The following is a 17,316-nucleotide window of genomic DNA, read 5'->3' as shown; positions in this document are numbered from 1 at the left end:
TCCACAGAAGGAAATAGAATTGAATGGGTCAAATCTAAGATTTCAAGAACGGTGGCGAGTGCTTATCACAAAGGTGGTGTTTTAGTTATAAAAATCCAACCGTCGAGTATGAAAGCATTGAAGTGAACATTTTCTTTCATAGAAGACTTTCACATTATGAAATAACGCAGGTACTGTACTTCATGGTTGACCAGCAGCCTCCAGTTTCGGTCATTACATTTCAAAAGGTGAAGAAAAGGAGAGGGAAAGTTAGGTTCATTATAATGACACATGTGGGCAAGATGAAGGCAAAGAACATTAGAATAAGAAATTATGGCAGCAACGGGGAGATGGGATGACAACTAGAGATCTCACACGGTTGGAGCAAAACATTTTTTATAAGGGTGTGAAAACTTTTTCATAGTAGACACTTTTTTAAAACCGTGAGACTGATGATGTTATGTAACGGGTCAAAGCGGACAATATTTACTAGCGGTACTCGCGAGTTGTTACAAATGGTATTAGAGTCAGACACCGGGTGATGTGCCAACAACGAGAATGTTGGACTATCAAGGGAGGTGAATTGTGAGATCCCACGGTTGGAGAAGAAACAAAACATTTTTTATAAGGGTGTAAAAACTTCTCTCCAATAATGCGTCTTAAAACCATGACCCTGATGACGTTACGGATCAAAGCGGACAATATTTAGGTGGCTTTGGGCAGTGTCCAAATTGCCCAAGTTTTGTGCAACTAACTCAATTGCGTACTAAACATTTGAAGCATACAACTTACAGGTTCGTTTACTTGGTTATTTGTTATCCAAATTGTTTTTCTGCAGGTAATTGCTTATCATTGTGGTTACATGCGGACGTGTTTGGTGCCCACATATCTCAGAGGAGCCACAATAAGAAATGCAGCCTCATCTACAACTTCAAGCAATGAGAGGTAGGAAGAAATATCATTCTGAAGTTCTTATTACTATTATATAAAACTTTGTCTATCAAGCTTCCAGTATTACTTACATTTACCAAATATAGTGGACAGGATTTAACAGAACAAAAAGGAATTCTTCAAAACTTCTTTATTATATTACATTAATTCAGTACGTTTTTAGTTTTGAATTAGAATATTTTCTTTTTTGTAAAGATAATAATGTAAAACGGTTTCATCAAAATTAATTGTCAATTTTTATTACTCTTCTAATTTATAAAGAAATCTAGTCTTTTGGTACTATTTATTTAATTCTTAAAGTTGGTATATTAATAAATTTTATTTAATTGCATCAATACAAACCTATTTTGTTGAGACGGATATCTTTATATAGAACGTATAGAATAAAAGATACCAATTTTTATTTTTTATTTTTTTTTATCAATACAACTAATAAATAGTAGTGTAAATATGAATATAATTTAAACTATTTATTTAATATAACTACTAAAATATTTTTTTTTATAAAGTATTATATATATTAGAGTGTTTCCACCAAAAATGTCATAAATATCACCATAAAAATGAAGTAAAATATCTTTTTCATGAATTAATGTTAAAACGTCTACCACCGAACCACCATGAATGCTGTCGAGCTAAGATAAGACTTCTGAATCATTTAAAACTGACCAAACGGGTCATTAAATGATAACATCCAAAAAGAATTTGAACCTATTGCTACCATTAAGATACTTCACTAAGTTTATCCTTCCAAGGAGGCTGATAGATCAGGCTTTGTTCCATTACAAAATCTGGTATTTCCCAACAGGATGAGGCCTCGCTGCGATGCCCACATAATTTTTTACTCTTTTTTATGTCGCATCTTTCTGATGTCCATGAGCTGCTGGGCTTTCGGAAATGAATCAGATCGCTTGGCTCTACTCGACTTGAAAAGCAAAGTGCTCAATGACCCACTCAAAATCACGAGCTCTTGGAACGATTCCATGCATTTTTGTGAGTGGGCTGGTGTGACTTGCGACACTAGCATTACAAGAGTAACGGCGTTGAACTTGGAAGGTCGACAGCTGAGTGGTTCCATACCACCTTCCTTGGGAAATCTTACTCATCTCACTGAAATCAGATTGGGAGACAACAACTTCCATGGCCCAATTCTCCAAGAGCTTGGTAAGTTATCACGACTGCGCCATCTCAATTTATCCTTCAATAACTTCGACGGTGAGATCGCAACGAATATAAGTCACTGTACTGAGCTTGTTGTTTTGGAGCTGAGTCTTAATGAGCTTGTTGGTCAGATTCCACACCAATTCTTCACGTTAACCAAGTTGAAACGACTCGGGTTTGGCGGTAACAATCTCATCGGAACTATCCCACCTTGGATAGCAAACTTCTCTTCCTTATTTGCTCTGTCATTTGCACTCAACAAATTTCAAGGCAATATTCCTAGTGAACTCGGACGCCTTTCTAAATTGGAACACTTGAGCGTTTATGGGAACTATTTGACAGGCATTGTGCCGCCTTCCATCTATAATATAACCTCTCTTACTTACTTTTCTCTTACTCAAAATCGACTTCAAGGAACTCTACCACCAGATGTCGGATTTACTCTTCCTAATCTTCAGGTCTTTGCCGGTGGTGTCAATAACTTTGGAGGCCCGATTCCGACATCCTTGGCTAACATCTCCGGTCTTCAGGTCATAGATTTTGCTGAGAACAGTCTCGTTGGAGCGCTACCGCATGGCTTGGGGAGCTTAAATGAACTGGTGAGATTCAATTTTGATGACAACAGACTTGGAAGTGGGAAAGTTGATGACTTAGATATAATCAGGTCCTTGACTAATTGTACTAGTCTACGCGTTCTGGGTCTTGCTCGAAATCGCTTAGGAGGAGTGTTGCCTCCATCTATTGCCAACCTTTCCAACCACCTCACAATTCTAACCTTGGGGAGGAACTTGTTAAGTGGAAGCATTCCAGTAGGGATTGAAAACTTGGTTAACTTACAAGTTCTTGGAGTAGAAGGCAACCGTGTGAACGGTAGCGTCCCGTCCAGTATTGGAAAGCTTCATAAGTTGTCTATTATTAATTTGAATGGTAACAAGTTAACAGGAACAATTCCATCCTCCATGGGTAATTTATCTTCAGCCACCAAGCTTTTCATGGAGGATAACAGGCTTGAGGGAAGTATACCTCCAAGCTTGGGACAATGCAAAAGCCTCCAAGTTCTTGATCTATCTGGTAACAATCTAAGTGGCAGCATACCGAAGGAAGTTCTCAAACTCTCTTCCCTTTCAGTCTATTTGGCCTTGAACAACAACGCACTTACTGGTCCATTGCCGTATGAAGTGGGTGAGTTAGTTAGTTTAACATTGTTGGATGTATCGCAGAACAAATTATCAGGTGATATTCCCGACAACCTCGGCAAATGTATTAGCATGGTACGCTTGTATTTGGGAGGTAACCAGTTTGAGGGGACGGTTCCTCGATCTTTGGAAGCTTTGAAAGGTCTAGAAGAACTGAATCTCTCAAGTAACAACTTGTCTGGGCCAATTCCTGAATTTCTTGGCAAGCTTTCTTCACTCAAGTTTCTTAATCTATCCTATAATACTTTCGAGGGGAAACTGCCCAAAGAGGGAATTTTTTCCAATTCAACCAAATTTTCCATCCTCGGAAACAATAATCTATGTGATGGCTTGCAGGAATTGCATCTACCTCCGTGCAAATCTGACCAAACCCATTTTTCCTACAAGCTTCTAGCACCAAAAGTGTTGATCCCCGTAGTATCTACCCTCGCTTTCATAGTTATTCTTTTGATCTTCCTATCTGTACGTTTTTTGATGAAGAAGTCGAGAAATGTTTTGACTTCATCTTCCTCTACGGATTTATTACCACAGATTTCTTACTTGGAGCTCAATAGATCAACCAATGGATTTTCTGCAGACAATTTGCTTGGTTCAGGTAGTTTTGGTTCTGTGTATAAAGGTGTTCTTTTGAATGATGGATCAGTTGTTGCTGTTAAGGTTCTTAACCTTCAACAACGTGGTGCTTCCAAGAGTTTTGTTGACGAATGCAAAGCTCTCACAAGCATACGACATCGGAACCTCCTTAAGATCAGAACCTCTTGCTCAAGCACAGATGAAAAGGGGAATGAGTTTAAAGCTCTAGTCTTTGATTTCATGTCTAATGGAAACTTGGATTGTTGGCTTCACCATACAGATATCGAGAAGGGTCAAAGATTGAGCATTATTCAGAGACTGAACATTTCCATTGATGTTGCCAATGCATTGGATTATCTACATAATCACTGTGAAACGCCCATTGTTCATTGTGATCTAAAGCCTAGCAATGTGTTGCTGGATGATGATATGGTAGCTCATGTTGGGGACTTTGGGTTAGCTAGATTTATCCTGGAAGGGCCAAATGAATCCTCTTTTGGACAAACCATGTCACTTGCACTTCATGGCTCTATTGGATATATTCCTCCAGGTATTTTCCTTGCATTCAAACTCATCCATCTTGAGTTTCTGTTGGTAAAATGATGAATGAATGAATGAATGTTCAATTGTAGAGTACGGAAGTGGAGGCAGAATTTCAATTGAAGGAGATATCTTTAGCTATGGAATTCTTCTATTGGAGATGTTCATTGGAAAAAGACCCACAGACAACATGTTTAGCGATGGTGTGGACATTCATCTATTCACAGCAATGGCATTGCCTCATGGTGCGTTGGACATAGTTGATCCTTATTTGCCATCTCAACAGACATGCCAACAAGAACAGGGTGAAGAAAAAATACAAGAAAGAGCAATAATGAGTGAGGAAGATCATACAGAAATAGAGCAAAGAAGGATGGAAGAATGTGTAGCATCAATATTGAGAATTGGGCTGTCATGCTCCTCAAGAACACCTAGAGAGAGGATGTCCATGAGTGTGGTGGTTAATAAGTTGCAAACAATTAAAAGCTCCTTTCTCAAGTGGAAGGAGGCAAGCTAATGTTGTCCGACCAACAAGAGTTTCCAAGAATTTGCAGGCTGGCTTACTTGGTTTATCAGAATCAATGAGCTCCCTCCCTCATCTGTTCATTACAGATCCGACATTTCCCTGCAAGACGAAATACGATTGCAGCAAGGTTAATAGGATTCTGTATTCCGATGATCGGAACTTATTATACACAAGTTTATGAGAACAATTTGACAGGTAAAGTGCCCCCGTCAATCTACAATATAACTTCTCTGATTGACCTGACACTCACTCAAAATCGACTTCAAGGATCTATACCCCCAATTATTGGATTTACATTTCCCAATCTGAATAATTTTAGTGGGCCAATTCCTACGTCCTTTGCTAACATCTCCTATCTTCAATTGTTAGATATATCTGGAAATAGTCTCACTGGAATGATACCTCATGAGTTGGGGAGATTAAAAGACTTGCGAGTACTCAATTTTGATACCAACAGGCTTGGAAGTGGGAAAGCTGGTGATCTAAATTTCATCAGTCTCTTGGCTAATTGTACTAATCTAATGGATTTGGGTCTAATTAAGAATCGTCTTGGAGGAGCACTGCCACCAACCATTGGAAACCTTTCGGACCGGTTGACAAGGATAACCTTGGGTGAAAATATGTTAAGTGGAAGCATTCCTAGTGGGATTGAAAACCTGATAAGCTTGCAAATTCTTGGAATGGAATATAACCATCTCAGCGGTAGAATCCCTCCCAGTATTGGGAAGCTTCAGAATTCGGGTTGGTTGTACTTGGATGAGAACAACCTAACTGGGCCAATTCCATCCTCCTCCATTGGTAACTTATCTTCAATCTCTAGGCTTTACATAGACCATAACAGACTGGAGGGAAGTATACCACCGAGTTTAGGGCGATGCAAAAGCCTCCAAGCTCTTGATCTAACTCATAACACCCTAACTGGCTCTATACCCAAGGAAATTCTTGGCCTCCCTTCCCTTTCAGTTTACTTAGGCTTGGACCATAACTCACTCACTGGTCCATTGCCATCTGAAGTTGGTAACTTGGTTAGTTTGAGTGAACTAAATGTATCAGAGAACAAACTGTCTGGTAATATTCCCAGCAATGTGGGTAATTGTAGGAGCATGGAAAGCTTGTCTCTTGAAGGGAACCAGTTTACTGGAATTATTCCTCCATCTTTCGAAGCTTTGAGAGGTCTGGAAGAACTAGATCTATCAGCCAACAACTTGTCTGGGTCAATTCCACAATTTCTTGCCAACCTTCGCTCACTCAATTACCTCAATCTATCCTATAATAACTTGGAAGGAAAAGTGCCCAAAGAAGGAGTTTTCTCTAATTCAACCATGATTTTCGTCCTTGGGAATAAGAATCTATGTGATGGGCTACCGGAATTGCATTTACCTCCGTGCATGCCTAACCAAACACATTTGTCCAATAAGCGGTTTCTAGCATCAAGGGTGTTAATCCCCATAGCATCCGTTGTCACATTCACTGTTATTTTGGTGTGTATCATTTTTGTGTGTTTTGTGCTTAAGAAGTCGAGGAAGAATGGCTCAACTTCATCTTCTTCAAAGGGGTTTCTACCACAAATTTCTTACTTGGAACTCAGTAAATCAACCAATGGATTCTGTATTGAAAATATCATTGGTTCGGGTAGTTTTGGCTGTGTATAAAGGCGTTCTTTCAAATGATGGATCTATTGTTGCCATTAAGGTTCTAAATCTTCGACAACAAGGTGCTTCCAAGAGTTTTGTTGATGAATGCAATGCTCTCTCGAACATACGACATCGAAATCTGCTCAAGATCATAACATCTTGCTCGAGTATTGATGAACAGGGCAATGGATTTAAAGCTCTAGTCTTCAATTTCATGTCCAACGGAAATCTTGATTGTTGGCTTCATCCTGCAAATCAAGGCCACAACCAAAGAAGGTTGAGTTTCATTCAAAGATTGAACGTTGCCATTGATATTGCCTGTGGATTAGATTATCTCCATAATCTTTGTGAAATCCCTATTGTTCATTGTGATCTAAAGCCGAGCAATATATTACTCGACGACGATATGGTTGCTCATGTAGGAGACTTTGGGTTAGCTAGATTCATGTTGGAAGGATCAAATGACCCATAATCTTTTAGCCAAACCATGTCAATGGCACTCAAGGGTTCTATAGGCTACATCCCTCCAGGTATTCTCCTTTCATCTAAACTCTTGAATCATCTTGCAAGCTACTTCTTCATTCCCTATAGATCCTACTTCAGTTGAGAGGGCAACAAAACATCCCTTACAAGAATGTAGAAACCTTTTACTAGTAGACGTGTTTTAAAAACTTTAAGAAAAAACCTAAAGAGGACAATATCTACTAGCGGTGAACTTGGACCGATACAAATGGTAACAAAGCCAGACACCAGACGGTGTGCCCAAGGGGTGGATTGTGAGATCTCACATCGGCTGGAACAAGCAACAAAGCATTCGTTATAAAGGTGTGGAAACCTCTCCCAAGTAGCCGCGTTTTAAAACCTTAAATGGAAGTTCAAAAGAGAAAGTCCCAATAGGACAATGTCTCCAAGCGGTGGGCTTAGGCGGTTATAGATACTTTATTGGTGTAATAATGAATGCTCTGGGAGCAGAATCTCCATGGAAGGAGATATCTTCAGTTACGGAATACTACTATTGGAGATGATCATCGGGAAAAGACCCACCGACGACATGTTTGGGAATGGAGTGGGTATCCATTTGTTGAGTAGAATGGCAGTACCTCAAGATGCCATGGCCATACTCGATCCTTGTATGCTACCTGAAGAAACACGTGAAGAAGAAGAGAAGGAAGAGAGAATAGAAGAAATGGTGATAAGGAGTGCGGAAGATGGTACAGAAAGGGTACCAAGATGGATGGAAGAATGTGTAGTGTCGATGCTGAGAATCGGCATATCGTGCTCCTGCATTGCACCTGCAGACAGAATGTCAATGAATGTTGTCATCAATGAACTTCAAGCAATTAAAAGCTCCTATCTCAAGTTTACTAAGCCTCGTCCAAGGTACCATAAACATCAGTTTTCCCGAGCTTGACACCCAAATTACTGCCTATGCTTCCCCCCGTTGTTCTTCGACCACTTACCAAGGGTAAGTATTTTAAATAACTTTTCTCAATTGATATGGAATCAATAACTTTTTTTTTTTTTTTTTTGTACAAAATTTTATTTTATTGAAATGAATAAGTAAAAAAGAGTTTTATTAAAATTGGTAGGTAAATCATCAAAAAAAATTAAAATAATGATAAAAAATTATAACGTTATTTAAATTTATGATCTTTGATGAACATGACAAAAGGGTCACTTCAAAGTCTACAGCTATCAACAAATTTTGATAAGAATGGCGATGTCATACATTTATTACCTTGACCTTATCAGGACCCATTACATAGTATTTAGTAACTTTATTAAACTATATTTATTTAATATTTTTTATTGAAAATATTTATTAATTATTTTTATAGAGATAATCTCAATTTTAGTCAATAATAAATTTCAAATAAAAAATAAAAAAAACTTATATTTCATTTTATGTTTATGCATTGAAAAAATAAAATTATTAAATAGTTCATAAAAAATCTATGAAAGCTTTAATATTTTAAGGATAATAGATTATGGCCTTTATTTAAGGAAACAATTTCTTTTGAATTATATTTATTTTGGGTTTGAATCTAATCGTTCTTTTAATTAACTTTGAAAATTGACCATATTTATTTTAACATTTACCATTCAACCACCCGCATTTAAAACAAGGTTGGTGGAACAAGTAATTGACTCATTTTAAACTCACCAAACGGCCATCCAATGAGTAACTTCCAAAGAAAATTACAACTCCATAAAGCTACCAAAGCCGACGATTCGATTTTGCTCGTCCTCGCGAATCCGGCCGTTCTCAGCCGCAACATGAGGCGCAATCCGATTCTGTGCATACTTTTGTACCATACATTTCTGCTATCCCTGAGCTCGACTTCTGCAAATGAATCAGATCGCTTGGCTCTGCTTGACTTCAAAAGCAGAGTACTCAATGATCCATTTGGAATCATGAGCTCCTGGAACGATTCCACGCATTTTTGTGGTTGGGATGGTGTTACTTGCAATTTTACCCTCTGGAGAGTTGTAGTTTTGGAGTTGGAAGCTCGAAAAATTAGTGGCTCTATACCGACCTCTTTTGGAAATATGACTCATCTCACTGAAATCAGGTTGGGAGACAACAAATTCCACGGCCATATTCCCCATGAGTTCGGTCGACTTCTACAATTGCGTCATCTCAATTTGTCTTTCAATGACTTCAGCGGTGAGATTCCGGCCAATATAAGTCATTGCACAGAGCTTGTTGTTTTGGAGTTTGGTATCAATGGGCTAGTAGGCCACATTCCACGCCAGTTGTTCATGTTAACCAAGTTAGAACGGCTCGGGTTTGGTGTTAACAATCTGATTGGAACTATCCCACCTTGGATAGCAAATTTTTCCTCCCTATCTCGTATGTCACTCACATATAACAATTTTCAAGGAAATATTCCCGAAGAATTTGGGCGCCTGACTAGATTGGATTTCTTCTCAGTTTCTGTGAACTATTTGACAGGTACAGTCCCACCTTCAATCTATAATATAACTTCTTTGGCTCAGTTATATCTGACTAATAATCGACTACAAGGAAATATACCACCAAATATCGGATTTACACTACCCAACCTTCGAGTCTTCGCCGGTGGTGGTAATAATTTCACAGGGCCTATTCCGATGACGTTTGCTAACATCTCTGGTCTTCAAGTACTGGATCTTCCTAAGAACAGTTTCACTGGGATGCTACCTGATGAGTTGGGGAGGCTAAAAGGCTTGGAGAGACTCAATTTTGAAGACAACAGACTTGGAAGTGGAGGGGCTGATGACTTAAATTTCATCAGTTCCTTGGCTAATTGTACTAGTCTAAAGGGTCTGGGTCTATCTAGGAATCGCTTTGGAGGAGCATTGCCTTCATCTATTGGAAACCTTTCAAAGCAGCTCACAGTTCTAAACTTGGGTGGAAATAGGTTGAGTGGAAGCATTCCTTCAGAGATCGTTAACTTGATTAACTTGCAAATTTTTGCTGTGGAATATAACTATGGTCTGAATGGTAGTGTTCCTTCCAATATTGGGAATCTTCGGAACTTGGTGATGCTTTTGTTGCAAGGTAACAAATTAAGTGGGTCAATTCCACCATCCATTGGCAACTTGTCTTCGATCACTAAGCTTTGCATGAACGATAACAGGCTCGAGGGAAGTATACCAACAAGCTTGGGACAATGCAACAGCCTCATAGGTCTTGACTTATCTGGTAACCGACTTAGCGGCGCTATACCGAAAGAAGTTCTTCGTCTCTCCTCCCTTTCAGTCTACTTGGCCTTGAATAATAACTCATTTACAGGTCCATTGCCACTTGAACTGGGTGAATTAGTTCGTTTAACATTGTTGGATGTATCAAAGAACAGATTATCAGGCAACATTTCAAGCAATCTTGGTAAATGTGTAAGCATGCTTTACTTGGATTTGAGTGGTAACCAATTTGAGGGAACAATTCCTCAATCGTTAGAAGCTTTGCAAGGCCTAGAAGTACTAAATCTTTCCAGCAACAACCTATCAGGATCAATTCCCCAATTTCTTGGAAATCTTCACTCACTCAAGTATGTCAATCTATCCTATAATAACTTCGAGGGAAAAGTGCCCAAAGAAGGCGTTTTTTCCAATTCAACCATGATTTCTGTTCTTGGGAATAATAATCTATGTGATGGATTACAAGAATTACATTTACCTTCGTGCCCGCCTAGCCGAACACATTCATCCACCAAGTTTTCATCACCTAAAGTGTTAATCCCTGTAGTATCAACGGTCATATTTACTGTTGTTCTTTTAAGCATCCTTTATGTGTGTTATAAGCTCAAGAAGGGAAGGAGTAATGCTTCAACTTCATCTTCCTTCATGGATTTTCTACCACAAATTTCTTACTTTGAACTCAGTAGAGCAACTGATAGATTCTCTGTAGATAATTTTATTGGTTCAGGTAGTTTTGGTTCAGTGTATAAAGGTATTCTTTCAAATGATGGATCAGTTGTTGCCATTAAAGTTCTAAATCTTCAACAGCATGGTGCTTCCAAGAGTTTTCTTGATGAATGCAAAGCTCTCGCAAGTATACGACATCGAAATCTTCTCAAGATCATAACTACTTGCTCAAGCACAGATGAACAAGGAAATGAATTTAAAGCTCTAATCTACAATTTCATGTCCAATGGAAATTTAGACGGTTGGCTTCACCCCACAAATCATGAACACAATGAAAGAAGGTTGAGTTTCATTCAAAGATTGAACGTTGCGATTGACATTGCCTGTGGATTAGATTATCTCCATAATCATTGTGAAACATCCATTGTTCATTGTGATCTAAAGCCTAGCAATATATTGCTGGATGAAGATATGGTAGCTCATATAGGGGACTTTGGGTTAGCAAAATTCATGTTGGAAGGATCAAATTACCAATCCTCTTTCAGTCAAACCATGTCACTTGCACTTAAGGGTTCTATCGGATATATCCCTCCAGGTATTTTCCTTTCAATAACAATTGTTAGATCTCGATTTTCTATTGCTACAAATAATGAGTGAACAATTGCAGAGTACGGCATCGGTGGTAGAATTTCAATTGAAGGAGATATCTTCAGCTTTGGAATACTGCTATTAGAGATGATTATTGGAAAAAGACCCACCGACGACATGTTCGGCGATGATGGGAACATTCATGAACTCGCTACAGTGGCGTTGTGTCAAGGTATGCTAGCCATAGTTGACCCTTCGTTATTTGAAGAATCGTTCCAACAAGAACAGAATGAAGATATAATACAAGAAATCGCAATAATGAGTGAGGAAGATCGTAAGAGATTCGTACCAAGGTGGATGGAAGAATGTGTAGTCTCAGCAACGAAAATTGGCTTATCTTGCTCCTCCCCTGTACCTGGTGAGAGAACGCCCATAAATGTTGTCATTAACGAATTGCAATCAATTAAGAGCTCCTATCTCAAGTTTAATACGCCAACCCAAAAGTTCCACAGATATTTGTTACCTTAACCTTAGAAACGAATGAATTTATTCGGCAACTAGCATCGGGCTCTTGGTGGAAGAATGTGCGATGAAAAAGGCATCGTTTATCTCAAGGTGGAAGAAGGCTTCCCCAATCGGCCCACGAGGCCGACTACTTGGGAGGGACATGGCTTACCGGGTTTGGGTTAGGTCGTTAAGAGGTGGTGGGCTGATGGCTAAGACTCCTCCAACCACAATGGCATGGGGGTGTTGGAGGCGGTTGCCTCGTGGCCAACTCTCAAGGGTTGAAGTTCAGACGTGGAATTTTTCAGTTCATTCGGTTATTGCAGCAGTGTGAGTCGTTTCAGATAGGGAAATGTACACGCACGCACTTGGAGTCGTTTCAAATGCGATCAAAAAGCCTTCCTTTTACAGCAGAGAGACTACTACATATACTAAGATGCAAATAGAGATGCAGAAGGTCTTCTTCAGTTAGAGGTTAAGCAGTTTACCAAGAGGAAGATGCCAATAGAGATAAGGTCGGAAGTTAGAAGGGAAGAAGCGAAGACGAAGAGTAAGGAGAGAGAGAGAATTGACTCGCCAGTAATGTAATGCCTTTTGAGAGGAGCCAAGACGAGGTGATTCAGTTCAGGCAGGAGAAAGACTACTACTATCTATTTACCTCGTTCAAGAAGGCAAGGGAATAGTAGAGGGTCAGGTTTCTTCCTCTTTTCTTACAGTTCCAGAAGAGAAGGGACAGTAGTTTACCCCCTTCAATCCGAGAAGGGAATAGGAATAGAGGTGAATGGGCAGTAATTCTGTCTTATTAATCTCTCATTCATAACATAAAGAGTTTCGGCTTTCAAACACTGTCAAGCTGCTAACTCCTTCATTGATTCAAAGACTGTAAACTCTCTTTAATCGTTCATCTACTTTCTCTTTCACTCTTTTTACTATAAAGACCATGAATGAATTTTGTCTATCTTGCCCTTATTTTAAGGGCTATAGGTAATGTTGTATTAAGTCAAGAAGAAAGGAAAGAAAGATTAGCTCATTAACCTCTCCAACTCGGTTTCACTATTCCATTGCTTTCCAGTTCTAGAATCAATATAGTTGCTTTTCAAGACGAAAGAAAGCAAGACAAGACAAGATGAATTCTCCAGGGAACCCCTATTACCAAACAAACACCTATAATTACCGAGTGAAAGAAAAGAGCTACTGAATATGCTTTACCGTCGGCCGAGTTCAATCAATCCATAGGACAAAGAAAGTCAATGCTTAATTTAATCCCATACCGACTCTCAATCAACCTAATTTTTTGAATGATAATATTTAAAAAAAGAAAATGTTTATAACTTCCATGTTATATAAAATGTATATTTATCACTATAAAACTTTGTGACATTGAATGATTTACATGAATATTTAAAATATTGAAAAAAAAAAGGATAAAAATTGATCATATGTAAAAAAAATTTATAAAGGCAAAAGATTAATTAATAATTAAATATTTTACCCTTAATTTTTTTTTTTCTTATATTTCATGGATTCTTAAAAAAAATGTAAATTCATCGTGATCTAAACGTTTGCGAGTGGATAAATTTAATGAGAAGCATGAGATTCCTGGATTTGTTCGTATGTCCACGTGATCCCATTGGTCATTTGGGACACGTGTTCGATTCGGAGGATGCACGTGAGAAGTCGTTTTCCCTTATCCTCACGAGGCCCCACCGTTATATAATGGCAACCACCAGAAACTCCATTAAGGCGCGAGACCTAAGCTCTGAGAGGCATTGTCAGTAGCAGCAGACTAAGATTGTGGAGAGGATGAAAACCCTAGCGACCTCCAACTCCATCATCGGTAACAATGCAGCTCCTTCTTCCTTCTCTGCTTCTTTGCTGAAAGAGCGTCTTCTTTGTGGAGGACCTGAATTCGTCTCTTATCGGAGGCATCGGAAATTGACTAGTTCTGGACTCCAGCATTTGGTATCGTTGCGCCGGGGAGGCATTGAATTTCTTCCTTGCTTCTCATCTCATCAGCAGGTCTCTTCCCTTTTCGGTATCGGAAGTTCTTGCTTTGTGATTGTTCTACGGCTTCGTTTGGTTTCTTTTTTGTTTTCTTGAAGAATCTTGGATTGTTGGATTACTTTCTTCACCGTTTTTTAATTATTATTTATGGTTTCTTAATGTGTGATTGAGAGATAAGCTGTGCAAACTTTCTTAGCGGTTTATCTTGTTTATGGATTCTTGATGAATGATCGGGAGTTAAAGCTGTGCAAACTAAGTTACTGTAACGAAGAAGGAGCCTTCAAAGTGCGATTTTGCTCGTATGAAAGTCTCTCACCGACTAAGATAGCGCTACGCCGTCGATCTTGAGTTATTAAACGAATTCTCTGTTCTTTATTTCCTCATATTTTGTATGTCTCGACATTAAGTTAGTTTCTTCATCGAATAAAGGAGTCGGTTCCTGAAGGTTTATGTTAGATCAAAGCAAGAATAAGAGGAACTTCGGAAGTCCAGAAATGGCTATGCTTCAACAAGATGTAGATTATTATTTCCAGAAAATCTAGGAAGTGATTGTGGTAAAGATTGTTGCAAGAATGTATGTATGCTAATAGAATCATCCTGATTTTGGTACAACTGGTTCTTTGCAGGCAGATACTCAGAATGAGGTAGTTGAGAATCAAGACACGAGTAAGTCAAAATGATTGATAATAAATGATTACTTCCTCTGGGAAAATAGGCTCATATTTTTGTATCGACATCTTTTATGCAGATCAATCAAAGACAGTTCGCGTCAAATTCCAGCTGCAGAAAGAGTGTACATTTGGGGAGCATTTCTTTGTAGTAGGTGATGATCCAAGTTTTGGTTCCTGGGACGTTACAAGTGCAATACCTTTAAACTGGGCAGATGGGCATCTATGGGCAGCAGAAGTGGTAAGTAGAGACTCATCAAGAACATAAAAATCTCAATATAAAGAAATAAGTTTCTTAGACGATTTTAATATTTGGTCATAATTTTTTTTCCTTACCAAATTAGGAGATTCCTGTTGGAAAAGCAATCCAATTCAAATTCGTACTTCAAGGAGAAACTGGGAATGTTGTATGGCAGCCTGGTCCTGATCGAACATTTCAACCCTGGGAAACATCTAATACAATCATCGTTTCTGAAGATTGGGATAGTGCTGAATCACGGATACTCGGTGAAGAAGAAAACATTATTAACCAGGATGAGCATTCTCCCGTTGTCTCAGAAAAGTTAATGATTGAGGATTCATTATTTGCTCTTGCCGATGCTTCAATAGTAGAAAAATCATCGGTGGAATCGCATGAAGTGATGATTCTTGGCGATAACATCTCAGCTTCAGAAGAAAATGGCAGTAATGTCTCTGCTTCAGAAGAGAATACCAAAGATATTATGGTATCGAATATAATCTCACCAAAGGAGAGCTACATTCTCAATACAAGTAACAAGGCAGTGAGCGAGGTATACAGCAATCCGAATGGGGAGACAACAATTATATCCCAGAGTGAAACAAAGAGACCAGAGGAAGTTTTGGAAAATTATGAGAAAGAAGTAACAGCGAAGATCCCTAGGAATGCGGATGTTCAAGAAAGCTTTATCAACTATGGCGTTCCTGTTCTAGTTCCTGGTTTACCTCCAACACCAACAACCTCAAATCAGGATGCACCTCAACATGAAGTCGAAGATGATGGTTCCATCGATGGAATTAATGAATCTAACGATCATAAACTACCTGAGGTAACAGCTTGATGGCCTGACCTACTTTTACCATTTTTTTTCCTGCTTCAACTCTTGTTACCACAAAAATCGTCCTTGCAATTTGTGTGCACCTTCGTGTATTGTACTTTTGAAGGAGATCCTGACTACAAAGGACAGAACTTTTGATAGCTTAAATGTTTTCGAATTGATATGTGCAAATGATGAAACTTGACACTGGCCATGCAAGTGATCTTGTATAATTTTCGATACTAAGCCTTGCCTATGCTGTCATAGTTCTATGGCCTAATAATTCCAATTTTGGTATCTCAATTCTATTTTGCTTATTTCATACCACCAGCAATTCAAATTATCGCACAACCAAACATTTTTCATGTCATCAAATATCGGTATAGCCTATAAGAGTAAAACATAACTGTGATTCTCTCCTAATGCTCTGCTTTAAATTACACGTTCAATTACCTATTAAACTTTTAAAACTGCAAATAAACCTGTGATCTAATATTTGATAGCAACTAAAATCACACTCTGGAAGCATGGGACTGCAACTCACTAATTTAGTTCTTTTGTTCTTCTATGATTGATTCAACCTCATCTACTGCTGTACTGTGTTACATAATGTTCTTATGCCTCGTATTTCTTATGTATTAATCTCAGAACATACAGGATCCTGATGTTGTGGTAGAACTAGAGATGGAAGTGAAGTCAAGTTATGAAGAAAATGTCGTCCAAAGTGAAATTAGACAAGAGGATGACACAAATAAAATTGCGAATGAATCTGATTTGCAGGAAGTCAACGGTAGTATCGTTCGGAATGACATAACATGGGGTCATAAAACTCTGAAGAAGTTCTTCTCCAGTTTAAGGTTGCTTTAGCATCACAACTTCATTCTTATTTCTCTGCTATGTTGTTCCCCAAGAAATTTTCAACTTACTGTGACCCAATTGGGTGGATGGAAGCTGCTGTTGGGAATTGTACATATGGTCTGCCACTTCACTATATTCTAATACTACTTGGTAAGATTACTCTGTATTGAGTTTGTTTCGATTAGCATATTTTATATAAGGATAATAGACGTTTCACATATTTCCACGATGATATAATATTGCCCCATTTGAACATAAACTCTCGTGTTTTCTATTTTAGAATCACTCATCTAGTCAATGTAAAATTTTGTTTTGCACGTTTTATCGAGAGATAAATATTTTATATTATTCTGAACGGTTACTTTGACAGGTGTAAATACACAGACTACGAAATTGGTTCATTAGCGAATCTGGACTGCAATGGTTTTGCAAGAATCTGGTAATGATAGTCTTTAGTCATTTGGATTGTATGTATATGTTTAATTTTAAATTTCAAGAACTGTTGTCATATATTGTTTTGCATTATAATTTTTAGCACTGCATCAGAACGTACGAGTGAAAAGTGAGTTCATAATTAAAGAAACCTTAGATCATGATGTTACTGTGAAGGGGCAACAACTGCGTAGGTCTGAAAAGTTGATCATTAAAGACTGCATATAGCGTACGCCACAAATAGTGTTGTTGGGTTGCCTAGTAATGTGTTATTTTGTCACTTCAAGGTAGATCTCA

At 38.4% G+C, this 17,316-nt stretch overlaps 3 protein-coding genes across 5 annotated transcripts; all 3 read left to right on the top strand.

Annotated features, from left to right (window-relative positions):
• Positions 1 to 1,663: 1,663 nt before the first annotated feature.
• Positions 1,664 to 4,917, top strand: LOC111481967 (probable LRR receptor-like serine/threonine-protein kinase At3g47570). Its single transcript, XM_023127593.1, has 2 exons — positions 1,664 to 4,410; positions 4,493 to 4,917. The coding sequence occupies exons 1-2, from the start codon at positions 1,740 to 1,742 to the stop codon at positions 4,915 to 4,917; spliced, it is 3,096 nt and encodes a 1,031-aa protein (XP_022983361.1). The 5' UTR covers positions 1,664 to 1,739.
• Positions 4,861 to 12,322, top strand: LOC111481966 (putative receptor-like protein kinase At3g47110). The gene is made up of 5 exons (XM_023127591.1): positions 4,861 to 6,575; positions 6,619 to 6,992; positions 7,533 to 7,940; positions 8,714 to 11,505; positions 11,578 to 12,322. Exons 1-5 carry the CDS (start codon positions 5,076 to 5,078, stop codon positions 12,024 to 12,026), a joined length of 5,523 nt encoding a protein of 1,840 aa, XP_022983359.1. The 5' UTR covers positions 4,861 to 5,075; the 3' UTR covers positions 12,027 to 12,322.
• A 1,411-nt stretch (positions 12,323 to 13,733) lies between these two features.
• On the top strand, positions 13,734 to 17,180 carry LOC111482035. 3 transcript variants are annotated; one of them, XR_002718133.1, is made up of 6 exons: positions 13,734 to 14,021; positions 14,633 to 14,672; positions 14,755 to 14,915; positions 15,019 to 15,741; positions 16,387 to 16,737; positions 16,958 to 17,180. XR_002718133.1 is itself a non-coding variant. In XM_023127661.1 (5 exons), the coding sequence occupies exons 1-5, from the start codon at positions 13,806 to 13,808 to the stop codon at positions 16,594 to 16,596; spliced, it is 1,359 nt and encodes a 452-aa protein (XP_022983429.1). In that variant the 5' UTR covers positions 13,735 to 13,805; the 3' UTR covers positions 16,597 to 16,814. The 3 variants fall into 3 exon arrangements, 1 of the variants encoding a protein (XP_022983429.1); XR_002718132.1 differs by having other exon boundaries at positions 13,735 to 14,021; positions 16,378 to 16,737; XM_023127661.1 differs by lacking the exon at positions 16,958 to 17,180 and having other exon boundaries at positions 13,735 to 14,021; positions 16,378 to 16,814.
• Positions 17,181 to 17,316: the final 136 nt, after the last annotated feature.

The sequence above is a fragment of the Cucurbita maxima genome, unplaced genomic scaffold (genome assembly GCF_002738345.1).
Source record: "Cucurbita maxima cultivar Rimu unplaced genomic scaffold, Cmax_1.0 Cma_Scf00007, whole genome shotgun sequence".
In the NCBI taxonomy this organism is placed as follows: Eukaryota; Viridiplantae; Streptophyta; class Magnoliopsida; order Cucurbitales; family Cucurbitaceae; genus Cucurbita; species Cucurbita maxima.
Note: the sequence above shows the minus strand (reverse complement) of the source record. Positions and strands in the feature narration are given on the sequence as shown.